This window comes from Neopsephotus bourkii, unplaced genomic scaffold, assembly GCF_033783945.1.
Source record: "Neopsephotus bourkii isolate Nb327-2 ecotype Australia unplaced genomic scaffold, CSIRO-AGI_Nbou_v1 NB_1675, whole genome shotgun sequence".
Taxonomy (NCBI): domain Eukaryota; kingdom Metazoa; phylum Chordata; class Aves; order Psittaciformes; family Psittacidae; genus Neopsephotus; species Neopsephotus bourkii.
This window is the reverse complement of record NW_026902149.1, coordinates 794,117-818,563: the sequence shown is the minus strand read 5'-3', so window position 1 is coordinate 818,563 and position 24,447 is coordinate 794,117. Positions and strand designations below refer to the sequence as shown.

General features: G+C 55.4%; 5 protein-coding genes across 10 annotated transcripts in view; 3 read left to right on the top strand and 2 right to left on the bottom strand.

Annotated features, from left to right (window-relative positions):
* Nucleotides 1-1,487: 1,487 nt before the first annotated feature.
* Nucleotides 1,488-6,862, top strand: LOC133224315 (fibrinogen-like protein 1-like protein). The gene is made up of 4 exons (XM_061375744.1): nucleotides 1,488-1,644; nucleotides 3,058-3,201; nucleotides 4,586-4,648; nucleotides 5,997-6,862. The coding sequence occupies exons 1-4, from the start codon at nucleotides 1,641-1,643 to the stop codon at nucleotides 6,623-6,625; spliced, it is 840 nt and encodes a 279-aa protein (XP_061231728.1). The 5' UTR covers nucleotides 1,488-1,640; the 3' UTR covers nucleotides 6,626-6,862.
* A 1,924-nt stretch (nucleotides 6,863-8,786) lies between these two features.
* Nucleotides 8,787-11,178, top strand: VPS37D (VPS37D subunit of ESCRT-I). Of its 4 annotated transcripts, XM_061375754.1 has the most exons (5): nucleotides 8,816-8,944; nucleotides 9,338-9,482; nucleotides 9,668-9,839; nucleotides 10,095-10,210; nucleotides 10,380-11,178. In XM_061375754.1, exons 2-5 carry the CDS (start codon nucleotides 9,477-9,479, stop codon nucleotides 10,857-10,859), a joined length of 774 nt encoding a protein of 257 aa, XP_061231738.1. In that variant the 5' UTR covers nucleotides 8,816-8,944; nucleotides 9,338-9,476; the 3' UTR covers nucleotides 10,860-11,178. The 4 variants fall into 4 exon arrangements, with proteins under 4 accessions (XP_061231737.1, XP_061231736.1, XP_061231735.1 ...); XM_061375753.1 differs by lacking the exon at nucleotides 9,338-9,482 and having other exon boundaries at nucleotides 8,787-8,944; nucleotides 10,128-10,210; XM_061375752.1 differs by lacking the exon at nucleotides 9,338-9,482 and having other exon boundaries at nucleotides 8,787-8,944; nucleotides 10,107-10,210.
* A 3,437-nt stretch (nucleotides 11,179-14,615) lies between these two features.
* DNAJC30 (DnaJ heat shock protein family (Hsp40) member C30) lies at nucleotides 14,616-15,850 on the bottom strand. Its single transcript, XM_061375776.1, has one exon. The coding sequence runs from the start codon at nucleotides 15,816-15,818 to the stop codon at nucleotides 15,183-15,185; it is 636 nt and encodes a 211-aa protein (XP_061231760.1). The 5' UTR covers nucleotides 15,819-15,850; the 3' UTR covers nucleotides 14,616-15,182.
* A 38-nt stretch (nucleotides 15,851-15,888) lies between these two features.
* BUD23 (BUD23 rRNA methyltransferase and ribosome maturation factor) lies at nucleotides 15,889-20,687 on the top strand. 2 transcript variants are annotated; one of them, XM_061375773.1, is made up of 12 exons: nucleotides 15,889-15,974; nucleotides 16,066-16,103; nucleotides 16,285-16,380; nucleotides 16,573-16,655; nucleotides 16,751-16,847; nucleotides 17,101-17,197; nucleotides 17,550-17,600; nucleotides 18,189-18,274; nucleotides 18,600-18,645; nucleotides 18,943-19,004; nucleotides 20,083-20,172; nucleotides 20,307-20,687. In XM_061375773.1, exons 1-12 carry the CDS (start codon nucleotides 15,927-15,929, stop codon nucleotides 20,359-20,361), a joined length of 849 nt encoding a protein of 282 aa, XP_061231757.1. In that variant the 5' UTR covers nucleotides 15,889-15,926; the 3' UTR covers nucleotides 20,362-20,687. The 2 variants fall into 2 exon arrangements, 1 of the variants encoding a protein (XP_061231757.1); XR_009728835.1 differs by lacking the exon at nucleotides 18,600-18,645.
* Nucleotides 20,688-20,966: 279 nt separating this feature from the next.
* The window catches only part of STX1A (syntaxin 1A), a 59,660-nt gene continuing 56,179 nt past the window's right edge, over nucleotides 20,967-24,447 (bottom strand). For both annotated transcript variants that reach the window (XR_009728834.1, XM_061375772.1), the window contains exon 10: nucleotides 20,967-24,144. Coding sequence is in view for 1 of the 2 variants with exons in the window: in XM_061375772.1 (XP_061231756.1) it covers nucleotides 24,067-24,144 (78 nt within the window). In the remaining variant the exon portion in view is untranslated. The remainder of the gene's footprint in view (nucleotides 24,145-24,447) is intronic.

Here is a 24,447-nt window from a genome sequence, read left to right as displayed (position 1 = left end):
CTCTCTCCCCGCACACCCCAGTCTTTGAACACCCTTGGGCTGACTTTTTTCTGTTCTCTGATTTCCCTTCATGTCCATTGCCTCCCGTCCCATCCCTGTGCACCTCCAAGGAGAACCATGGAATCACAGGAATCACAGAGTGAGAGAATAATTTAAGCTGGGAGAAATCTCTGAGAGTTCAATCCCTGCTCAGAGGAGATCTAAAAATATAGATCCTTGTCCAGCCAACTCTTGAATACCTCTAAGGGTAAAACACCCACAGCCTCTCTCTGGGACCGCGTTCCACTATTTGCCCAACTTCATGTTAAAAAAGAAGTCCCTCATTCTAACTGGAATTTCCATGTTCCAGTTTAGACGCATTGCTTCTCATCCCATCACCATGCACATCCTTGGACAGTTTGGCTCCATGCTGCCTGCATGCTCCCATGAGGGAGAGGCAGTAAGCAGTAAGAACCTCCCTGTTGCCTGCTCTTCTTTGGGTTGAGCAAGCCCAGCTCTCCCACATTATCCTGACACATCCTGAGCTCCAAGCCCCTGACCAGTCTGGTGGCCTCCACTGGATGTGCTCCAGTATGTCAGCATGTTTCTTGAAATGAGGGGTCTAAAATGAGACACAGCGCTCTGAGAAGCTTCACTCTGCCCGCTCCCAAGGAACAAGGGATGGGACAAGAGGAACCGGCCTCAAGCTGCACCAGGGCAGGTTTAGATGGAGCTGAGGGTGCTCAGGCATTGGAACAGGCTGCCCAGGGCAGGGCTGCAGGCACCGTCCCTGCAAGTGTTCACACACTGTGGAGACGAGGCCTCAGTGCCATGGGTTAGGGGTGGCCTTGGCAGGGCTGGGAACGGTTAGACTGGATGAGTTTAAACGCCTTTTCCAGCCAAAGTGGTTCTCTGATTCTAAAGCCATGCTGCAAGCCGTCCTATAGCAGAGAAGGACTTGAAGTGAGACCATTTTACATCAGTGTCATGTCACAGTTTCCAAAACTCTCTTGTGACTGCTGCAAGGGCCATGTGCTGGGGGAGACCACACTGGGCATTGCGCAAGAGGCAGCATGGTGGTGGTCAGCCAGGCACGTCAGCAGGCACATGGAGTGGCTCTTTCTGAAGCTAGGTGCACGGTTTCCCAGGAACACCAGAGTACCTCTTCTCTGAAGGGTCTAATGGGGTCCCCGGTGGCCCCATGCCTGCTCTGGAGAGTGATCTACGCCTGATGTTTGATTTCCACCCAGGAGGGGGAATGTCATTTGGGTACTTACTCATGAGTTGAAATGTGCAGCGGGGCCTAGAGGATGCCATTCCCTGGGGAAACCTTGCCAGTGGAGGGGGCAGCCAGGCACTGTAAATCACAGGTTTGGTTTAAGGCATTTGCTTATGAGCACCAAATTATTTGCTTTGCCTCTGAAGAAAGCTCTTCACCTCTGTGAGACACAGCCTCCGTTCTCTGAGGACATACCACTTCATGATGCAGAGCAAATAAGCCTTTAAACCATCCGTTCTGTTGCCGACCAGAGGACAAGTGGTTTGCGTCTTGTGCCTCCACCCCCTCACCTGCTGAGCCCTATAACTTTCAGGCTGGACACCCGTCCAGCCAGGCCAAAGCCACTCTGCTTCCCGCTCCGCAGGGTCCGTGCAGTGACGGCATGGGTGAGTGTGGGATGGGATGGGAGGGGCAGCACTTCTGCATGTAGCATCCCTGCACTTTGTCTTCTGCAGGGCTCCCTTCCCTCCACCCCTGGCCACCCCAGCACTGAGTCCATTGCATTGTCTGGGCTCACTGTGCCCCAGTCTGGGAACTGGAGCCGGAGTCTGCATGTTCTGATGCTTTCAGGCTGTATCAGTGTATCTACATTGTCAGCCCATTTTAAAAGACTCATATTTATCAAACAGTCTTCATAATTTTCAGTTCTCCAAGGAAAGTACTGAATACTCTAGAATAGAAAACTAAGGTTTTAGATATTCTCGCTTAAGAAGCAATATTGAACAGCTATCAAGATCTGGAGGTTAGATGGTTGAAAGCATACTATTCCCAGAAGAACAACCAGGAGAGGGTGATACTCTTCCCTGCATCTTCCTGCTGCTCAGACCTTTCATGACCATTCGTGAGGGAATGGGCCAGCAGTGGAGTGTCCATTGCTTCTCTAGGGCTTAAAGAAGAGATGCTGTTAAACATGCCTCTGAACACAGGTGTATGAAGGCACTAAATGTTATGTAGAAATTGAGAAGCAAATCACTGCCAAACCTACTGCACTGCAATAGGTTTGCCTCTGGTGCTTTCTGAGCAGTGGAGAGATTTACATTGATAATCTGCCAGGGTTCTACATCTCTTATACTGTGAACAGATTTTCCCATGGGCAGCAGCTCTCTGTGGGTCAGTATAAACTTTCTGTTATCTTGCTTAGACGCAATACTTTAGAAAGCATGCTCATGTCCCTCTGAACTAGAACAAACCAGAGCATCTGGCTACATGTGGAAATTCTGAAGCAGCCTTATAACCGTATAAAAGACATGATTTGCACCAGCCAGGCAGAAATTCATGAAAGTTCGTGCTGCTCCTCTCACACAGAGCAGGGGAACGCACACAGCCCTTCCTGGGGCTTGTTGCCACCCACACATCAGGGCTCTTACTGCCCGCAAACCTGGCCTGGAGGCAGGCACGGTCCCAGCTAACACCATGTGAGTGTGTTATGAGTGCGTGATGGGAGCTGGGAGGAAAGGGGATTCCTCCCTCCGTGCTCACCGTGCTTGTTATCTCCAGCCCCAAGACTTGGGTTTATAGGGATTTCTGATTACAGTCACCTTGAGTGTGGACAAGGTTTTCACCCTTCTGTCTCAAAACTCACCAGTGGCAGATGCCATCGCTGATGACTCCTGTCAATGAGCGTGTGTTAGCTCACCTAAATAGCAAATTGGGGCTTAGAGCTCCAAGAGGGAGCTCGACACATAAAGAAGTTGATTTTCCTATTTTATTCTGCAATCAGGGAGTCAAATGGGATTCATGGCTTTCCAATGGAAAGGTTATGATCACTTTCTGACTCTTCCAATCTCTTCCCATTTCAGCTTCCCAGCACCTTTGTCCCCTGATTTTCACCTGCCTGCTGGCCCTGGCAGCATGTCTGCCTGCCTTGGACATCAGAAACTTGCATCTCCTCAATGGCACACTGGATGAAATCATGAATGTTCCCCCAGAGCCCTCCCAGTTCGGTAAGTGTACCACTTAGAAGGGAGGGGCAAACAAGGTCACATTCAGTCAGATCCTACACAGACCTCCTCACCACCCTAAGCAGACCCCTGTAACATGGAGGAAGGACTAAATACTATGTGTGTGCAATGCCAGTGTAATATAGACAGTCTTACTGGAGCAAGAGACACCTCAGAGTCCTCCTCTGCTTTCTGCTTGTCTCTTCTCCTGTCTGGTATGAAGTTCTTCTGTCCATAAGTGAGTCCAACAGCCCAAAGCCTAGAGTTCTCAGGATCCCAGGAGAAGGGACAGGTTTGGTCTCATCGGCAACAATGCCAAGCCGAGGGTGTTGTGGGCATGGGCTCTTCCTTGGAGAAGCGGTACTGAAGGTGTTAAGGCAAATAATCACTGTGTGTTTTGAGGACATGAAGAACAGTAGCTGCCTCTGGAAAACACAAGGCCAGTAGAGGACTGAATTCAAGAGAGAGTGAACACAAAGAGGAACTAAATGAATTTAATACAAAGAGTCTAAGCAGTGACACTGACACAGAGCAAGCAGCCAGACGATGGCACAAAGTAACCTACAAATACCAGGTCATACGGGGGCAATGAGGAAGCCTCCATGAAATGGTTATGCAATAAAACTGAGGGCTGTGGGTGGGACATGGCCCAACAGAAATGGCCAGTTCCTTTCCAAGAGAGGAGGAAGAATTCTTCCAGAAGAGCTCAATGTCCACGTGTTTGATGCTGGTTTCACGTCAGCCTTCGTTGCAAAGGTCAGCTGTCATGGGAATGGCCAATACAGGGAGTAGCCATGGCTGTGACAAGAGCTTGGGCTTCACCAAGAGCACCAAGTCTGAGTAGGGAAAGGGGGTGTGCTGTGGGCTCCACACTCTTCTCTCACTCAGACCGCTCCGAAAATGTGAGCAGCATAAATTCAAGATGGGTAAGGAGGGAGGCATGCAAGAGAAGACAGGCTTGACTTGGGGAGGAGCACTTCCAAATGGATGGGAAGTGAAGGCAGAAAGGAGCAGGGGCAGGCTGTCACTTACAAAACGAACAGGAGTGATTACCTTCATATAATTGTGAGTCAAAGTAAATACCACGTTACATGGGTGTTTCTTCTGCACTTTAGCAACATCTTCTCAGTTTTTTCCAGATCCCTTAAGTCTTTCCCAAACAAAGTGTGTCCAAGTCCTTCTCACCAAGGAAGCATCTGCCCCATTCGAACACATAAATCCTGCTAACTACCAACTGGCTGATATCAGAAGTGGTAAAGTCCCTATGGAATTAGGAGCAACAACAGCAAAACAGGAATATCATCTGGAGAATAACATGCTCTCCCAGCAGGTTTGAGATATGTACTCTCAGCACTCACTCCTGTCTCCTCTGCTCTTGTTAACTCAGATAACGATACCCTACATGCTCGACAGGTCAGAGACGTCGCCCCCCGCCCACCAGCAGGTCATGGTAAGTCTCTTCTCAAAGAGTACATCTGCTCAACAGGTTTCACCATTGCTGGGCTCATGAGGAGCTCTCAGCCACCTTAGTCCATGTCCTACATGCACACCGGCTTCTCCCAGGAAAAATGTGGCTTTACTGATAGACTGCAGAAGTGCCACAGCTCATCACCTTGGGGGGGACCTTAGTAGAATCACAGAATAGTTAGGGTTGGAAAGGACCTTAAGATCATCCAGTTCCAACCCCCCTGCCATGGGCAGGGACACCTCACACTAAACCAAGTCACCCAAGGCCTTGTCCAGCCTGGCCTTGAACACTGCCAGGGATGGAGCATTCACAACCTCCCTGGGCACCCATTCCAGTGCCTCACTACCCTAACAGGAAAGAATTTCCTCCTTATATCCTTATATAGTACTAACCATGTCCTGGACTCAGTAGCTGTGAGGATCTTTAGCAGGGGGAATTTGCCACCTGAAGATCCAAAATGTAAAGTGATGATTCATTACTGGCCTCTGGGAAGCTGTGATTGCTTATTTTTCTGTTTTCACTAAACAGTCGATAGAAGACTGGGTAAGACAGGGACTGACTGGGTTACTGAACTGACTGAGTCAACAGTAGCCCATAGGACCACAAGATAGGTCCTCTCTGGATAGGAATAACAGCAGTCTCCCAGTATTCCCCTGGGTACTGGGAGCAGAGCAGGTCTCTTCCCAGAAGTGTGTAGGTGCATTCAGCTGTTTGCTGCATAAGGTACTGACGCTCTGGAGCATTGAAAGGCCATAATAGAATCAAAAGTCAGGAAGTCCCTAAAGAGCTAATCAGGTAAGCCCCCAGAAAACTGATGGATTTTCCCTAATGACATCACAAGGGCTGATTGAATCATTAGCAATATGGTTGTATTGATCACACTCCAGGGTTTCTGAGACTACTATAAAGTAATATAAAGCTCTAAAGCCTTCATGCTCTAACAGCAGATGGCTTTATAATCCAGGCTTGCACTTGTCTGTGCAGTGATACATCACCTGCATGCTACAGACAAATCCCCACAGCACTGTAAGACTGAATCCAACCTGGCCTAAGTGCATTGTGTGCTGTGTGAAGGCAACATCTGCCTTGGTGTCACCAGGCCAAGATATTTTGGCAGGGTGTTCCCATCAGTTTGAATTCTGTCTTGGGGAGATATGAAGCCCAAGTCTTTTGAGGATCATTTCAAGATTTCAATTTACTCCTGCAAGCACATGGCAGGAATATAGCCAAAGAATGCGTGTGTGAAAGGACATAGGAACAAAAGAAATACCACATGCTTTCAGTGTCTCGTCGTGTGGGATTTAATAACCATCTCTGCTTCCTGCCCCAGGCTGGCCCAAAGACTGCAGTGAGGTTCCCGCTGGCAGCCGCAGCGGTGTCTACATCATCCAGCCGAAAGGGCTCCACCACATCGTGGTGTACTGCGAAATGAATGTGACACATGGGGGCTGGACGGTCATCCAGAGGAACCAGAAAGACACACCAGTCACCTGGGCCGAGTCCTGGAGCACCTACAAGTACGGCTTTGGGAACGTGCGCACCGAGTACTGGCTGGGCACTGAGTACATCCATCAGATCGCCAAGCAGAAGGTCTACCAGGTCAGGTTTGTCATCCAGGACTCCTCAGACAACATCCATTTCGCAGACTACAACCTCTTCAGTGTAGAAGATGAGTCCCACGGCTACCGGCTGAGGCTGGGCTCCTATGCAGGGACAGCAGGGGATGCCATGACCTCAGACAATCCCAAGACCATGCACGACAACATGAAGTTCTCCACAAAGGATCGAGATCAGGACACTTACAGTAAGAACTGTGCCTACAGCTATGAGGGTGGGTGGTGGTTCTCAGCCTGTTATTCTGTACGGCTGAATTTCAAGGGTGGCATGACATGGGGTAGCCTGTGCAAAGGGAACTGCAAATCCTCCCTTATCCTCCTCAAACCAGCCTCATACTGTTAGTGCTTCTTCCCCCACCTGTCCATACTGGACACTCTGCAAAGGCTCTGCATGGCCAAAGAGTTCAAGCCTTTCTGGAGTGGAGAGAGGAGCCCAGGGGTAGTAGGGTTGTAGCGAAATGTCACTTTTCAATTGCCCTCTTTGAGTGCAGGCTCCCCCTCTGCTCAGCTATTTTCCCCTACGCTTGTCAATGATTCCTTGTTCGTATGTTCATAATCAAGAATAAACAATTACTTGTGAAATGTGTGGATTCCACACGTACCTCCCCTGTGGGACGAAGACACTCAGCCCCAGAGTGACTTTTCATCAGAGTTTCTTAGCTGCCTCCATAACTCACAGCAAGCAAAACAAGCTACATGCCACAGTTTTCCATATGCTCTGTGCCTCTCTGCATTGTCTGGTAAAGCATCCCAATAAATGTGCTTCCTTGAGCTCATTCACCATTAATGAACATCTGTCCTGTACCTCTGATGTGCTCCCACTGAGACCCAAGGGTGCTAGGACCCAAGCCGGGTGCTAGGACTGAAGTCTTGGAGCTTGTGGATGGGAAAAAAGCCTTGAGTGGTTCTCACAAGAATGGATGTAAGAAAGTTAAATCTAGTCACCCTGATCTAAATCACCTGTGACCTGCACAGCACAATTATTCAGAATGAACATGGCATGGCAGAGAACTCTTCCCACATCATTACCACAGTCACAGTCCAGGGGCAAGAGCTGTGCCATTGTCCCGGTACCAAGGTTCCACTCCTGCCATGAGGCTGCATCTGTCAGGATCTGTTCCTTGCTGCCTGTTTGCATAGTCATGCCTTGATCCTGCAGAAACATGACTTCAAAGTCATCAGTAGATGTCTGCTGTGACCAAGAAGCAGTGAACTTAAATAAAAGCGAAAGAGAAGTAGGTTAGGTATTAGGAGGCACTAGAGAGGGAAGAGATCACTACAAGAATAGGTTCACCATACCCAAGTTTCCGAGACCAATTTAGATGGCCAAAGATACAAGGTGAGTTCCCAGCAGAGATGTACTGTAACGGAGCTGAGCCTTCAGGCAAGTTTCTGCTCCTTGAGTGTATCTTTTAAGGTCTCTGAATCCCTACAAACATTCAGGAACCTCAGTATTCTGCTGCAAGCAACTCCCCATCAGGAGTGGGGCAGCATATCCTGACATTACCCATCCCCCAGGGGATGAAGGTGAGCTGGCATCTCATGGCTCCTGAGCAGTTGGGCATAGCAGTGTCAGGATGTCCACAGGATGCTCGACTGCAGTGTAAGAGGTGACAGCACTGAAGTGACAAGTGGGATGCACACAGTGTGGTGCAGCACAGGGCACACACAGTGCAGTGCAGGATACTTGCATTGTGCAGCAGGGGATGCACACAGTGTGGTGCAATGCAGGATGCACACAGCAGCATGCAGGCAGAGGATGCGCAGAGCTGGGTGAAGTGCAGGATTCTTCCATTCTACTCTGCTCTGGGGAGACCCCCCCCGCAGTCCTGATCCAGCTCTGGGGCAGCAGCACAAGAGAGACCTGGAGCTGTTGGAGCGAGTGCAGAGGAGGCCACGGATCTGCTGCGAGGGCTGGAGCAGCTCTGCTCTGGAGCCAGGCTGAGAGAGCTGGGCTGGGGCAGCCTGGAGAAGAGAAGGCTCCTGAAGGGGAGACCTTAGAGCAGCTCCAGTGCCTAAAGGGGCTGCAGGAAACCTGGAGAGGGGCTTGGGACAAGGGCCTGTAGGGACAGGCCAAGGGGAATGGCTTGAACCTGCCAGAGGGGAGACTGAGCTGAGCTCTTAGGCAGAAGCTCTTCCCTGTGAGGGTGCTGAGGCGCTGGCACAGGGTGCCCAGAGAAGCTGTGGCTGCCCCATCCCTGGCAGTGCTCAAGGCCAGGTTGGACACAGGGGCTTGGAGCAAGCTGCTCCAGTGGAAGGGGTCCCTGCCCGTGGCAGGGGTTGGGGCTGGGTGAGCTTTAAGGTCCCGTCCAACCCAAACCAGTCTGGGTCTGTACTCTTCTGCGATGACTCTATTGACAATTCTATGCACACACGGGGGTGCGGTGCCAGTTTCCTCACTCCCCAGCCGGGGGCGGTGCGGTGCAGAACCGCAACACCTTCTCAGCTACGGCTCCTTTAAGACCGGCGGCGCGCGGCGAACGCGGGGCGCACCCGGCTCCCGGTGACGGGGGGGGGTCCCCGGCCCATGTCCCGGCCCATGTCCCGGCCCCCGGTGCCGCCCGGTTCCCCGCGCCGCCTCGGCGCGCTCAGCACCGCGCAGCTCCGCGCCCTGCTGCAGGACGAGCCCCGGCTGCAGCGCGCCGCCCGCCTCAGCAGGAAGGTAACGGGTGGAGGAGGCCGGGGCAAGCGCAGCGCGAGTGGGAGGGGGGCACACAGGACCCCGGCCGGGGGAGCCGTACCCTGCTGCCGGGGGGCGCTCCCGGTGCGCGGGAGGGAGCCGGCCGCAGCTCGGGCACCGGGCGCTGCGGATCCGGGCAGCCCCCGCCGCGCCCTGCGGGTCGCTGGTCCTGCCTCGATCCCTGGAACCGGCCCGGGGCTCTGGAGCGGAGCCCATCGGCTGCGCGTCCCGGGCGGCGGCTGCCTCGGGGTGGGGGGGTTCGGCGGCCATGGCCGGGCGGGCAGGCTCGGGCCGGCAGAACCGCTGCCCAGACGCCGGGCAGGCCCTGGCCCCTCGCTGTGCCCTCCCCGCCCGAGTACTCCTCGGGGCCCGCAGCCCCCCGCGGGAGCAGGGTCAGGGCTCTCGGGACCCCCCTCAGCCCCGTTCCAGCAGCTTTCCCTGGGCAAAAGCAAAGGGAATAAAATAGAAAATCCTGGCAAAGCGCAGCCCAGCTCCGCTCCTGCCCTTGCCCAAGATGAAGGTGTGTGCAGAGCCGAGGAGGTGCGCGGCCCTCTCCTAACGTCCTTGGTAGCCACCCATGGGGTTTGCCCCATTCATGGCAAGCTGCCCGGTGCCGTGCATCCCCCCAGACACAGGCTGCGGCTCTCACTGGTTCTGCCCGTTTCTCCCGATGCTGACACACAGCCCCTGCTCCCCTCCCCGCAGTTCCAGAGCCTGCAGTTGGAGCGGGAGATGTGTTTGGCTTCAAACTGCACCCAGGCCAAAGTGAACCTGTCCCTGCGCCCGCAGCTGGAAGACGGGAAGGCTGCCCTAGCCATCAAGTACCAGGAGCTGCAGGAGATACGAGAGGCATGTCGGGACAAGCAGCAGCGCCTGGGTGAGTGGAGCGCAGTTGATGGGATGAGGCAGAGCATCCCGCCCAGGTGGGCTCAGCATCCTCAAACCTGCTCCAGGGAAACAGCCCACTTGGGAGCAGCAGGGGGCGATGCTGCTTGCAATGGTACGGATGCTATGGTGGGATGCAGGTGGCTCCAGGGATGTGTTTGGGGGTGTTTCAGTTCGGGGAAGGAGGGAGCTGACACTTGGGGATGGGAAAGGCCTCAGCTCCAGAAATAGGGATGTCCTGGTGAAGGTTTATTGGCAGCCCCATCCCTTCCTGACACAGAGGCATACCTGGAGAACTGGAGCCCACAGAGTGCCTTGGGCAAGCTCCAAGCCAAGCTCGATGCCTCCGAGGCAGAGTCAGAGGTGAGTCAGGCAAGACCCCTGTGCTGCTGCCTCTTCCTCGTCTGGGCCCTGCTTACTCTTTGTGCCCTCCCACATGCCAGGCTCTGAAGAAGAGCCCAGAGCCTGGGGGTGCTCAGTCATCTGGGCTCCTTCTGTGGTCCCACAGCTCTCTTGGCTTGGTGTCCCACAGGCACAGGTAGAGCAGTTCCTGGCCCAGGACCTGCCCCTTGATTCTTTCCTGGAGTCCTTCTGCCAGAGTCGCACACGCTCCCATATCTGCCGGACGCAGCTGGAGAAACTGCAGGAGCTGCTGCAGAAGGACAGGGTGGGCAGGGATCCTGCGGGCCCCACGGGGTGCCGAGGGGCCCTACCTAGCCTAGCACCAGCCCGCCTAGCCCCATTGCAGAATGGAGTAGTCCCCAAAGCCTTCAACCTCTCCTGCGGCTTTGTGCCCACCTTTCTCATCCCCTCGGAGGCTGTCGTACCCTTTGCCGTGCCAACTGCACCTCCCAGACACCATCTCCCAGCCCTGGGACACCAGCCAGCATCTCCCTGCTCCAAAATCCCCAGCCTCGGTTCGCCCCTGCACCTCGTCGGACACATCCCCCTGCTCAGCCCTCGGCCCTCCTGCAGACAGCAAGAGCAGAAGCAGGAGCTTCCGCACCGGTAGCGGGGCAGGGATGGGGGATGTCCCTGTCAGTTCTGGGGGGCTGCAGAGCCTGTTGGGCAGGCACAGGGTGGGTGCTCACAGAAGGATGGAAGTGCTTGGCAGGGGTGGGATGGGGCGGGTGCTGTGGCTGGGCAGTGGGTTCTGCACTTGGGAAGCTGCCTGGGGGAGGTCTCTGCATCCACAAGAGGAGCAGGGACAGGAGGCGGGGGCTGGTGGCTTGTGGGGGTGTCAGTGGGCTCAGTCAGGTGGGAGGTAGCAGGGAGGAGGACCCAGGAGCACTGGGCACCATGTGCTTTCTAAATAAAGGCTCTTTTCCATGCTCTGTGTTACTCTGGCTCTGGCTAGGAACAGAGGGATGGGACAGGCAGGGGGAAGTGGTTCCAGGGGGACACTTGCCAGGCTTGCAGGGGACTGAAAACCTAGCAGGATCCTCCAGCCTGGGGAGCCCCCAGGTGCTGGACCTGCACTTGGCTCAGCCCATCAATGCCCTGCAGTGTCCCTTATGCTGTTTCTAGCTTCTGAATTCGTTTCATGTCCTTCTCATGCTTTCAGCCCATCTGGTTGTAGCATTTTTTTCCTATTTCCCACATGCCTGCCCACCCTGCAGCTTGGCATTGATATGTAGATTGCTTAGAAAACAGTTTCTCCAACCCTGGTGTTGGTCCTTATCCAGTTTGGAGCATGTACTGCCCCAGAGCAGTCGTCCTGGCAGTGAGTGTAGGTGCAGCATTAGTGCACCCAGTGCCTCTGGGGAGCCTGGCAGCATTGGGCATCTGCCTCTTCATCCCTAGTGTGCAGTCAGCACCTCACATATGGCAGCAACAGTCCCTTCAGCAGGGCCTGGGCTGTGGCCGAAGCTCTGCAAGTCGCAGACAGAAGCAGTGGATAACAGGCAGGAGCTGGAGGCAGCACAAGATGACCCCTGTGCCCCTCCTTCCTTGTACAGTGGCTCTCCCTGCCTGCACCAAGTGCTGCCTGTCCCGCAGGGCCACCTCAAGAGGAGTCAATGTGCCCCCACTCACCTCGGCGAGGAGGAGGAAGTGTTGCCTTCAAGCGTGTACCTGCATTCATTTCTGCAGGGCCCTGGCAGCAGCCTGGGGGCAGCTCAGCCCCAGTGCACAGCTAAGGCCGGGCAGGGCAAGCAGGGACCTGGCTCCCCAGCCCCTTGCTGGGCCTGGCAGCAGCCTCCAGCGCAGGAGGACCAGGCCTCCTGGGGGAGAACGGGTGTCCCAGCACGGCCAGCCTCAGGAGACCCTTTGAGCCACAGCCCCAGGGCTGTAAACCCCCGGGCTGGGCCCCCGCTGTGGCAGCACCCACAGTTAACAGAGAAAACTCTATTAACCATTAACTCCATTAACAGAAGTCCCTGCAGGGGATGCTTTCGAAAGGAGAGGGAGCTGCCTTCCCCCCCGCCCAGTGCTGCTCAGGACCCTGCTCACACAGCCTGCAGCTCACTATCCACCTGGCACCCAAAGAAACCAGGCAGGAGCCCAGCTTAACCCCTTCCTTTCCAAAGGGCAGCCCAGCTTCTCCAGATGGAGGGAAAAGAATCAAGAGAATCCCAGGTTGGAAGGGACCTCAAGGATCATCTGTCCAACCTTTCTAGGGAACGCATGGCCTAGACTAGACATCCCAGCACCCCACCCAGCCCAATCTTAAGTAAGCGTCCAACTCTGGGGAGTCACCACTTCCATGAGGAGATTATGCCAACAGCTGATTGTTTTCATTGTGAAAAATCATCCTCTTGTGTCCAGTCAGAATCTTCCCAGGGGTAACCTGTGGCTATCACCCCTCATCTTTTCATTTAGCTTGTAAAAGGGGAGGGGTCTCCATCTTCTTTGTAGCCACCCTTTAAATACTGGATGATGATGACAAGGTCTTCCCTGACCTTCCCTCTTCCAAGGCTGAACAAATCCCATTCTCTCAGGCTTTCCTCACACATGCTCGGCCCTTGGATCATTTCTGTGGCCCTTCTCTGGATCCTCTCCAGAGGGTACATCACACGTACACAGCAAGTACTGTGTCAGAGGCAGCACAGAACAGGGCTACAGCAGGCAGGATTGAAGCCCCCAGTGGCTTAGGGAGGCCATCCTACCCATTCCCCACTGACTGCAGACAGCATTCCCACCCCTCCCAGCATGACCGCAGGGAAACAGGACCCCCTCTCCCTACCCTCTTCCTCTGCCTGCTGCAGACACCATGTGGAACACCAGCTTGAACAATACCCTCCAATTTTCCAGCAAGTACAAGGAATATTTACCACCCAAGCCCACAAAAAGAAAGATGTGTCACTTTGTCACCAGTTTATGGCTGGGTATCTTTAATGCTCAAGAGAACTTACGGAGAAATGAAGAACCAGTAATAGGAACTGCTCAAAGTCACGTGGATGAGCTCACTCATGGTGCCTTGGTACTTCACCTCCCAACTTCAGACCCAAGCATCAGACACAGAGCAGCTGGCTTACTGGAGCAGCTCTTCTCTGTCCCAGTGCTATGGGGCAGAACGATTCAGGCAGTACACCACCTTGCCTGCTCCTCCTGCTCCACACTGTACCATACCAGAGCCTCTCTCTGCAAGGAAGCTGGTTCAGACTCTGCCTGTGGGAACAGCCTGAGGCTTCAGAACTACACAGATTCAGGGAAGATCAATCCAGCCTGGAAAAGAACGTTTCCTGCCAAACTTAGCCAGAGAAGCTGCCTCTGCTCCTTCAAGTGACTTGGTTTATACCATGAAAATGCACCAGCATGTGACACAGAGCCACAACACCGGAGACCTTCACTCTGTAACCAATGCTCTGACAACCAGAGAGGATCCTGGGAACCTCTCTCTGTTGCTGGGCTGAATTTGCTCCAAACACACAGCAGGCTCCACAGTCTGCAGCTGGAAGTGGTACAGTGCTTTCCAGAGAAGGCAGAAAGCTCTCCTGTACAGCACACACCCTGTACCATCAGACATTACAGTCCCTGTGAAGCTGCTGCTGCAGGCTCAGTTCCGCACCACAGAACTCCACAACTGGAGAACACAGGGCATTTGCTTTTAACATTTTGTGTTGGGAGAGCCCATAACCCAGGAGCACTGTGGTGAGGGCTTGGCTCCTGCAGACTGCTGCCAGCCAGGTCCAGCAAGTCCAGTGCAAAGTAATGCAGATGATGTCTTTGGACACTGGGAGTTCAATACCATGCAGCTTCACTAATTTCATGTAGTACCAGCATAGCACAGGTGAAGCTTTCACCTGAGGAAAGGCAGCAGCTCCGAGAGACAAAACCTTTAGTTCTTACAACACTCCAGTACTTAAAACAGGCAAATACTCTTATGTGCAAATGATGCTTAGATACATGTAAAACACAAGCAGTGCCACTCAGTGCTCAGAAGTGTACCACTCCCAACCACAAAGGCCCATGTGGGATGGGCTTGTGCAAAGTTCCTGGCAAGCCCTAGACAGGACAGGTTCTTCTGAACACAGAAGTGTTTTGAGCAGCACCTCCAGGTGATGTCACACACTGATCAGGAACATAAGCTGCCACGAGCCTGGATTTCTTTCTTCCAGGCTGCCAATGCCAAGACTTCCTTTCAGGGCAAGCCCTGAAGAGGGCCAAACAAGGGCAATGATGCAGTGTGGAAACCAACACTCCTAAAATTCTCCAAAGATATCGGTGTGACAGCACAGAGAGTTAATCTCTCCATTAACAGCAAACCACAGCGAGCCATAAATCAGCACCAGTGAGAGCACCCCCATGAACACACACCACACGCAAACACCACCAACAGCCATTTAATCTGTGCTGTGGTTTAGGAAAGGCATGTGGCTCCCAGCAAGGTCAGACAGTAGTGTCAGTGGAGGGGACACGTCACAGTTCGCAAAGCGGAGTCCAGGAACCTCATTCACTTGTCAGGCACTGTGTGTAGGCCATATCAGCAGAGGAGGCACACTGCAGCCTGTTGGTTCCCTACACCCCATCTGCAGGATCATGCTACCAGCAGAGGTACACTGCAGCCTGTGGAGCAGAGCCCCCAGATGATATCCAGTGGTCACATGCCATTGACAGGTCACGCTTGCAGAGGTCACACTCTGTGTGTACCGTGCCTGCCAGTTGCCTGCTGTGTCTGAAGGTTAGGCTGACAGAGGGGTCTGGTCACAGAGCATGGAGTAGGGCCTGCACATGGAGCCTGCTGGTCATGTACTCGGTCTGAAGGTTGTACCAGCAGAGGTGACGTGTCACAGCCTGGGCAGCAGCACGATGCCTGCCTACTGTGAGAACGCAGGCGATGCCCCCAGCTACCCTGTGTCACCTGGCAGCCCTCCAGCCCGGCGTGGCCCTGCTGTCACTTGAGGCCGTAGAGGAGAGCAATACCCAGCAGTAAGAAGAGCCCGACTGAGAGGTCAGAGAGGAGCCGAAAGCGTCCTTGGGCAGCGAAGTCCTCCCGGCGGAGGCGCAGCTGCTCCCGCCGCGCCCGCAGCACCCGCTCCCGCTCCAGCTGCTCCCCGTAGTGCGCCCGGTAGAAGGCGTCGAAGTCGAACGGCGGCGGAATGGGCCCGCGGCGGGAGGGGGCGCGGGGCGGCGGTGGGGCTGCGGCGGTCGCCGGGCGGCCCGAGGGCTGCGGGGCGCCGCGCAGGTCCTCGGCGCTGAGGAGCCCGCAGTCGTACTTGCGGCGCAGGGTGGCGCTCCCCAGCACCCGGTAGGCCTCGCTGACGGCGGCAAACCGAGCGGCGGCGGCGGCGCTACCGGCGTTGCGGTCAGGGTGATAGCGGAACGACTGCTCGTAATACGCCGTCTTGATCTGAGCCGCCGTCGCTGTGGCCGGGACTCCCAGCACCTCGTACAGGTCATGGCGCGCCCGCGGAGATCCACCGGCACCCGCCTGCGCGCCGCGGGACGGCGCCAGGGCGCGGCCGAGCCGCGGCACTCCCGGACCGGCGGGCAGGAGCCGCCACAGGCGCCCGAGCACTGCCGGCTCCATCCCGCCGAGCTGCCTCAGCGGCCTCCAGGCGCCATCTTGGGCGGAGCGGCGCCCTCCGCGCCCGGCGCGGGGCAGTGACGTCAAGAGGCAGCGACGTCACGCGGCAGCATGGCGGGCAGCGGCCGCCGGCCCGAGCACCGGGGGCCGCCTGAGCTGGTGAGCGGAGAGGGGAGAGGAGACCCGGCTGCGGGGGGAGCCGGGGCGGGTCTGGTCTCATTTCATCGGTTCCGTCTCTTTCTCCTTGCAGTTCTACGATGAGGCCGAGGCGCGGAAGTACACGCAGAAGTACGACGGGGTGATGGTTGCGGAGGCTGTGGCGGGGAGCGTGCGGGAGTGTCTTGCTCTGGGGCAGTGGGGGGACCCGCCGGGGTGGGGGGGTCCTGCCGGGAGACCCGGCTGGGGAGCGAAGCCCTGCGGGGAGGCGGCGGCTGCCCCCGGCTGCCCGCGCCCCGGCCGTGCCTTACAGCTCCCGGGTGGTGGAGATCCAGGCGCAGATGTCGGAGCGGGCCGTGGAGCTGCTGGGACTGCCGCAGGACCGGCCGTGCCTCCTCCTGGACGTCGGGTGAGCGCGGTGGCATGTGGGGCGGCTGGGACAGCGCTGGGCCTGGACACGGGGGGGGGCACCCCGGCCCGAGGGCATCGGCGTCTGTCTGTGGTGGGATGGAGAGAACCGGGCGGCCGCAGCGGTGTGGCTGCCAGCATCGCCCGCAGAGCAGGCCCATAACCGCCCTGCTGTCCCTCTGCCTCCCTTCAGCTGCGGCTCTGGGCTGAGCGGGGATTACATCTCTGAGGAGGGCCACTACTGGATTGGCATGGACATCAGTCCTGCCATGCTCGGTGAGCCGGTTCTCCCCCCCTGCCACCCTTGCCTTGCCTCAGGGCGGTCCCAAAGGTGTGAGGTGGTTGCCTGAGCTGTGCTCTGCCCTGTGCAGATGTGGCCGTGGAGAGGGAGGTGAAAGGAGACCTTCTCCTTGCAGACATGGGTGATGGCATTCCGTTCAGGCCTGGCATGTTTGACGGCTGTATCAGGTCAGTTTGTGTACTTGAGTGAATTATTTGAATACCTGGCCTAAAGGGGATGCTTGGCAATTCTTCTGTGCGTGAATAACTACGGCACCTTGCTGAGTTTTGGCATAGTGAGTCTCCAGAGGGATTTGTATAACTGCAAAACAGAAGGCAAAGCTACATGGAGAGAATTAGTGCTGGAGGTACTAATGGAGGTGATAGGCTCTGCAAAAGAATCAATGGCTGAGTGTCCCAGGAGTCTTGTTTTCTTTCCCAGTATTTCTGCAGTGCAGTGGCTTTGTAATGCTGATAAGAAATCACACAGCCCTCCAAAACGCCTTTACCAATTCTTCTCAACTCTTTATACTGCCTTGGTAAGTGTGCTGCTTTCCCAGTCAGACCTCTGCCTACTTTTACATCCTCACTGGTGCATTTTAGCAAGATATTTTAAGTCAGGGATTGTAAGTAAATGCTGCTCTGAAGTGGAGGACTGGCAGGAGCACCCATTTCCTATCTCCTTGCCTGCCTGTATGGTCTCTTGTGCTTCTCTGATCCCTGCTGTTAAGCCTGTGCCTTGTGCTGTGGAGGAACAGGCTCTGCAGTCTGAACAGCTCTCCTGGGAGACTTCTCCAGGAGGCTTTGGGGAGGAGGGTGCTCATGTCTAGGCTGGGAATGGAGTGACCAGAGGGGTTGCCTGCACTGACTCACTGACACTATTTCCTGTAGGCGCGAGGATCCCGAGCTGTCCTGCAGCTGTACCCTGAGAACTCAGAACAGGTACAGGACATCACCCAGTGGGGAAGAGGGGCAGGCAGAGCAGGGCAATGAAGCTGTGTGCTCTTTGGGGCTCTGAATTTCTCCACGTGAGAACTGTTTCTCTGTCCTTCCCACCCTTTGTAAAGCTCTTCAAGAGCCCTAAAAAGAAACCTATAAGGAGAATGCTGTTTCTGTGGCTTCACAGGTTGTTTTGAGGTGAGCCTTAAAATTAAAGAAATTGGCAGGACAGAATCTGAATCTGCTGTCCTGGATTTTCTGCTCTGTGACTGGGATTGAAGCCCGGCCTGCAGTCATCAGCACTGTCCTGTAACTCCCTAGAGCTGGGAAATCCAGCCCAATATCCTTCTCCTAGTAAGTGTGCTGTGCCAATTAACTCAGGTTAGACTGAGCAGCAGGGAGAACCAAATGAAGGCAGTGGAACTGGTGTCCTGATGGTACTGCACAGCTGGGAGTGTGGTGCAGAGTTGAACAGGAGCAGGAACAACCCATCTTCGGCACACAAAGTTAGCTGTGGCTGAGCCAAGAGGTGTCTTGGGCATTGCTGGTGGATGACTACTAAATAACTCTTGCATGTGCTTCTTTTTCCAGCTGGAGCTCATTACTGCCCAGGCCATGAGAGCTGGCTTTACTGGGGGAATGGTGGTAGATTACCCAAACAGCACCAAAGCCAAGAAGTGAGTCTTGTGCGTCTGTGTATGTGGGTGTTTGGGGGTGAGGCCTGGGTTTGGCAGTGATTTTCTTTTCCCCAGGTTATTCATAGAATCATAGAACAGTTGGGAGTTAGAAGACACCTTAAAGCTCATCCAGTTCCAAGCCTCTGCCACAGCAGGGTTGCTCAAAGTCTTGTCCAACCTGGCCTTAAACACTTCCAGTGATAGTCCAGGAGAGAGGTTACAGATTAGAGCCAACTCTGTTACAAACAAAAATCCCAGTCTTGCTTGGGGACTGGGAATTACATGCTGAATCCCAGCTTCATGCTCCTTATTCTTGTTCTTTTAGGTTCTTCCTTTGTCTCTTTGTTGGGGTATCTGGCACGTTACCAAAGGTGAGCAGCTCCACAGCACAGCAGAATTGCCTTCCTGGCTGCTGGTAATGTGGGCAAGAATGGGAGCGAGGCAGCTCTGCACATGCAGTGTGGTTTCATTTATACATTTGCTGTCAGTCTCACCAACCCCTGCTCTCCCTGACATACGGTTTCTTTGCCACAATTTCTGGAAGACCAGTTTGTTCCTGCTCTGGTCCTTTCTCTTAGAGAGCCCTGGTTTCCCCTTAATTTAGGTGACATGACTGTTAGCTCTGTTTGTTCCAGAGGAGAGCAAAACTTCTCAAATTTGCTTTTCAGGGCCTTGGTACTGAGTGTGCTGATGGAGAAGAGATGCACCAGGCAAAGTTCACCAATGAGAGGTATCGTGTAGGAGGTGTAGTATCGTGTAGTTCTCCCCAAGTACGGGGGGGCTTATAAGGGCAGAGTTTTCTAAGGGGTGGGGTGGCTTATGAGGACTGGGTTTTGCTGACTGAGGGCCACAGTGCTGCCATGTGAGAAGTGACTGAAGAGAGGGAAGACCCTTGGCAACCCACATGGGCACTACTTTTATCTTTTTGAAGGGGCCCAGACACAAGGAACAGAACAGGTTAGCTTGGAGGGCTTTGCTGTGGTTGATGCTTAGCCTAGAACTTTCTGTCCAGCTCCTGGCTCTGTAGCTCAGTGCTGTAGTGTAGGCCAGTGGTGATGTGAGGGGGGCTATTTACAGCGCTGCTGACAGCAAGCATAGAGGTTTCTGTTGGGGAGGCAGCCTGCTGTGCCTAAAGCCTGGTGTTGCCTTTCTTTTGCTGTCAAATTGTTTGCTTAACTCTGCTTAGCTGTGGCCTGGTGGGTTTCTCCTGCTGTCCAGGTCTCCTCCCATGGTAGTGGTGCAGGGAGAAGCCCCTCCTGCAGCCAGTGGGAGAGACAGAACAGAAAACAGAGGAAAGTCGTCATGGCTGCCAGGAGCCTGTGGCTGGCTTGTTTTCCTGCCTCTTACACTCCACTTCTATGCTCGCTTAGTCCACAGGGTACCTCGTGGTGGAAGGTAATAGCAGAACTGGCAGTTTGCTGGGAAGCCAGAGCTTAGTCTGCTTTCTTTGGAGTAGAGCAGACAAGGGGAAGGTGCTTGTGCTTAAGTCTGTACTCCGTCAAGGTCCCACTGCCCAGCATGTTGCTGATGTGTCAGAAATGGCACAGGGGAGTGCTGGCCTGCTGCAGCCCATGGAGGGTGGGTATCCCTCGGTTCAGAGCCAGGGCTGGAAGCAGCCTCTTCCTGAGTGCGGCTGGAGCTGGACTGTTTGACCACCTACCCCTCTTCACCCCAAGGGTCATAGGAGAGGTACTCCCTGGTTTTGTGAAGCAGAGGGCATGCCCAGTTCTGGGTGGCAACCCTCCAGGGCAGAGAACTGTGCCCCCGCATGTCAGTTCCTCTCCAGCTGCTATCTGCTTTCTCTGCAGGACACGGTTCCGAAATGCCAAGGGCAAGTCTGTGAAGAAAAGCCGGGACTGGATCCTTGAGAAGAAGGAACGTAGACGACGACAGGGCAAGTACGTTCAGCTGCTTCAGCTGAGGCTGACTCTGCTGGTCTGGCCTGCTGTCACCTGCTCGAACTCCTGCCATAAACCTGCTTTCCTTCCCCTCCCAGAACAACTGGGCTTAGTTGTTCTCATTTTCTCCACAGGGAAGTGCGACCAGACACAAAATACACGGGTCGAAAGCGCCGCCCTTGCTTCTGAATTCCTTTGGACACTGCTGACGCGGAATATAGCGTGCTGATGTCTCCAGCAAGCCTCTCATGGATGGCATAAGCGGACACTTCAGGCCTGGGACTTGCTGGGACAGATCTTTGTGCCTCTTGAAGGTGTAAACTGGCTCCAGTGCTGTCCAACAGCCAACTGTGAAGCTTCCAGCCATTTTTCCTGGTGAAGGCAGGCAGAGCTCAGGCCCCTTGGTGTCTGCAATGCCACTGTTTATGTTCCTTGAGAGTGCACTGAACCATCTGAAGCTCCAGGTGAGGCAGGACATTATGTTCACCCTCCACTAAACAGTCAATGAGGCAGAACTATCGCTGGTCTCCTGTATCTTGTGCTCATTGCAGGGGAGTACTGAGGTAGGAACATAGCACATAGTTCCTTTCCAGCTTCCCAGGCACCATAAACGTGTGTTCCACGAGGGCAAGTCTGCCTCCTGGCGGAAGTTTTATTCCTATGGCAATCAGTCCTGTGAGCGCTTTGCATCAGGCCCAGCTTGTATGCTTTAGTTCTCCCAGGGCTGTCTGCACTCCAGCCCTTGTTCCCCATCATCTCCTCCCTTCCCCTGAAACAGAGGTGCCAGCCAGAGCTTTACAGTTACAAATGTTTATTCTACATAAAAATTCCACAAAATGGGAAGCTGTTTTGCACCCAAAGCTTTGGGAGAAGGGGAGGCTAGCAGGAAGGGAAAGGGTGAAGGAGAAGAGAGGCAACATACAGTGTCATCCAGCCCAGTGAGACAGAGCAAGCCAGGGTCAAGATCCACATAGAAAACAAGGACACTTAGCTCACAGTACAGCAACAGTACAACTCCACGGGGAGAGGGGACTTGGAAAGCTTTCAAGTACATATAATTACTAAAAAAACCCCAAAATAATCCCCAGTTCGAGTGCAAGCTGTGCGTGCCCCACACTGTTTGTGGAATACTGCATCGACACGCTCCCGGTGCTGGGAGGGCAGGTGGCACTTGGAACAGAGGTGGGGTAACCCAAAGGACAAGCGGTCTGAGGTCAGGGGCTGGAAAGAAAAAGTGAAATGTCTCCCCAAAGCACAACCACACTGTTGGTGATTTGGTCTGTACATGCAACAACAGGTAGGTAAAAAGGAACTGGGCGGGGCTTCCCATAGTGCAGGGGTAATTATTGCACCAAAACACCCTCCCCTCACAGCGAGGACAGTGTGAACCTGCCTGTGGGGCAGCAGTGGCAGCCTGCTCCTCTGCCTCCCATGTTCTGGAGCCTGGCACCACCACTGCCTGCAGGATCCCAGCAAAGTGCCAGCGGCGGAGCTGCCGACTGTGGCCCCGTCCAGCTCCTGCTGCTGGCGGGCTGCTGGTGGTGGTGGTGGTGGTACCAACAATGAAGAAGCAAGTGCCAGAGCCCCCTCGTGCTGTTCTTAGCCTTGTGCCTTGATGGGGGTGGGCCAAAGCCCTGATGTCATGTGTTGTGCCACAAAAGCCGCTGCTTGGAAGATAAAAAGATCACCTTGCGCTAGCAGTGGGCATCGCTGCAGGGCGAGAGCCTGAGAGGAGCTGTTCTGCCTGCCCACCCAGGAGCAGCCCTGTCAGCAGTGTTATTGCTTCCCAGAGGAGGGGGCCCAGCGTTCTTGTGGCTCAACATAGCAGAGTATGATGACAGGGAACTGTACTGGGGCAGGAGCAGTAGGTACTTGTACATCACTTCCAGCTCCCTCCCCTTAGGTCAAGGACCCTGCCCATGCCTGCCTCCTGCCCTGGAGGGGCTCCAGAGCTGGCCTGCTCCCTCTTGCGGGGCTCCCCATGCCCCAAGCCCTTTTGTGCACACAGGCTGCAGCGCTGTAGCTCACATCTCTTGTTGTGGGGATGCGAAAGAAGGGGGCTCCAGAGGTGGCTGTTCCCATGGTCGCACCCCTGTGCTGGGCAGGGGACTGGGCTGGACATGCTTCCCAAGGGCAGCTGAATGCAACCAGGGGTTGTACAGTGGGACCTGGGGTAACAGTGGCAGGGAATGAGCCATGTCTGGGTTGCTGCTGGGCAGGGCTGTGTCTCAGGAAGGTAGTGTTGTGTCTTGGCTACAGCCCACTTCCTTGCCCCCCAGCCATGGGCACCATGCATAGGGCCAGCTCCTGTGCTACAGCACCCAGCCAGGGTGGAGGAGCACAGGGACCCTGGTCGGAACAGAGAGGTGAAACACAGCTGCAGCTGGAGTGCTCACTGACATCAGCTGCCCTTTTTCTGCTACAGCATCTGGGCTTACATCCAGACCCTGTCCCAGTGTGTGGCTCCAAGTGCCTGCCCTGCTCTGGGTTCCTCAGTGGTGCTTTGGCATGTGCATGGGCCAGCTGCAGCCCTGGAATCTACAGAGGAATGTAAGGGCAGAGCCCTGCTCCCAGCCTGAAGAAAACAGACAGTGGCATCACAGGGTTCTTCGGAGCTGCCAGTAGGCTCAGGCCACCACAGAGGCTGTGTCCACACAGTGGGTGCAGCAGAGGGTACCCAGGTGCCTCCACAACATCCTGCCATGTGTGGGTCCTCTCTGGATGGCCTGGGGGATGAACAGGCACAAGGGTGGTGTGCCAAGACTGGAAGGAGCAGGCAGGTGCCAAGAGGTGGCAGGGAGATGGAAGGGGGAGTCAGGCACTGCCCTGCTCAGGAACTGGTAGGACCAAGGGGGAGGAAGTCTGCTCCTTAGCTAGCAGGGGTGTGGATGCAACAAGGGCTGCTCCAGGGACCACAACAGGAGAAAGCTTGGCTGCCTTCAGCCCCAGCCATAGGTGCCTATGTGGAGAAGTGAGGCTGGATGAAGCCCTGATCCCAGGCAAGTGCTGCCAGGGACTGTGGGCATCAGAGCCAGCCCCAAATCCCAGCCCTTGGGCAGAAGGAGCCAGGGCCACTGTGTGCCAGGGCTGACAGAATAATGAAGCTTTGGTGCAGGCAGAGCAGCCAGCAAAGTGTGCTGCCCTTGAAGTACCTACCAGGCCAGCACCAGCATGCAGCATGTCCCCATGTGGCCTGTCCCCATCCCCAGGCAACTGATAGCCCAGAGCAGCAGCCTGTTCTACACTGCTCCATCAGGCACCCACTGTCAGCAGCAGAACATCCATCCCCTGGTACCCACACTGGGAGGAGGGCTTGCCTTGGAGGGGCAGGAGGGATAGAGCCCTGCAGCCAGGCACAGGGACAGGAACAGGCAGCGCCTGTCTGAGCACACCCCTGGGGAAGGGTCCCGTGGGAGAAGCAGCCCAAGGAAAGGTGTTTGTAAGCACAGACACAGCTGACATGAGAGCTCTGGCTGGAGGTAATGGGGAAGTTGGGGGAGGTTGACTGGGCACTGTGCTCCTGGGGGGCCCTGACACCCTGCATCCTTGGTTGTCACTAATGCAGACTGCCCAGCACAGGAGGAGCAGCAGTGCCCAAGGGCACCCCTGTCCCCAGCCAGCCATGCAGGCTGGAGCAGTGATGAGAACTCGGGTTCCCTCCCAGGGTCCCCCTCCTGCCCATCACCATCCCCTGCACCCTGCCTACGCCCCGGGGCTGGCGCTCCCTCCATACAGACGCACCGCACCGCACACACAGCGTCACAAACAACCATGCATTAGAAACTGAAATGCTGCTGGGAGGCTCCGGGGCTGCGTGGTTTGCTCCGGTGCGGCTGCGGCCCCGCGGCACACGCAGCTCCGTCCATCGCACACAAACAGTCCCGCGGGGTGAGGCTAGCCGAAAATGCCACCGAAGGTGGAGGCGATGACGATGCCCAGGATCACGCAGCAGATAATGATCATGATCTTCTTCTGCTCAGGTGTCCCAGCACCGGCAGGGAGAGAGGGGAGAGGGGACTGTGAGTTTGGGGGTCTGCAAACTGAGCGCTCAGGGCTGCGCTCTGCCCCATTCCTGTTTCCTCGTGGCAGGCTATGAGCAGCACCCTGGGAGCCAGAGGGGCAGAGATGGGCACCCCAGCTCTCCCTTCAGCCCTGGGCTGGCAAAGCTGAACTGGTGGCTCCTAGGTCCCTGAGCTGACACAGGACCAGGCAGCTGCCTCTGCACTCAGGGTCAGAGCTGGACCGTGCCTGTTTACGGTATTGTAAAGGGATGTG

Bases quoted from the DNA above. Each gene is read 5' to 3' on its own strand.
- LOC133224315 (XM_061375744.1), top strand. The intron at 3,202-4,585 runs GTAAGTGTACCA...TTGTTAACTCAG, and splicing joins CCCAGAGCCCTCCCAGTTCG to ATAACGATACCCTACATGCT. The intron at 4,649-5,996 runs GTAAGTCTCTTC...TTCCTGCCCCAG, and splicing joins CCGCCCACCAGCAGGTCATG to GCTGGCCCAAAGACTGCAGT.
- DNAJC30 (XM_061375776.1), bottom strand. From the start codon at position 15,818: ATGGAGCCGGCAGTGCTCGGGCGCCTGTGGCGGCTCCTGCCCGCCGGT.
- VPS37D (XM_061375751.1), top strand. From the start codon at position 8,810: ATGTCCCGGCCCATGTCCCGGCCCCCGGTGCCGCCCGGTTCCCCGCGC. The intron at 9,840-10,094 runs GTGAGTGGAGCG...GTCCTGGTGAAG, and splicing joins GGACAAGCAGCAGCGCCTGG to GTTTATTGGCAGCCCCATCC. The intron at 10,211-10,379 runs GTGAGTCAGGCA...GGTGTCCCACAG, and splicing joins CCTCCGAGGCAGAGTCAGAG to GCACAGGTAGAGCAGTTCCT.
- BUD23 (XM_061375773.1), top strand. From the start codon at position 15,927: ATGGCGGGCAGCGGCCGCCGGCCCGAGCACCGGGGGCCGCCTGAGCTG. The intron at 17,198-17,549 runs GTAAGTGTGCTG...TATTTCCTGTAG, and splicing joins CAACTCTTTATACTGCCTTG to GCGCGAGGATCCCGAGCTGT. The intron at 19,005-20,082 runs GTATCGTGTAGG...CTTTCTCTGCAG, and splicing joins GCAAAGTTCACCAATGAGAG to GACACGGTTCCGAAATGCCA.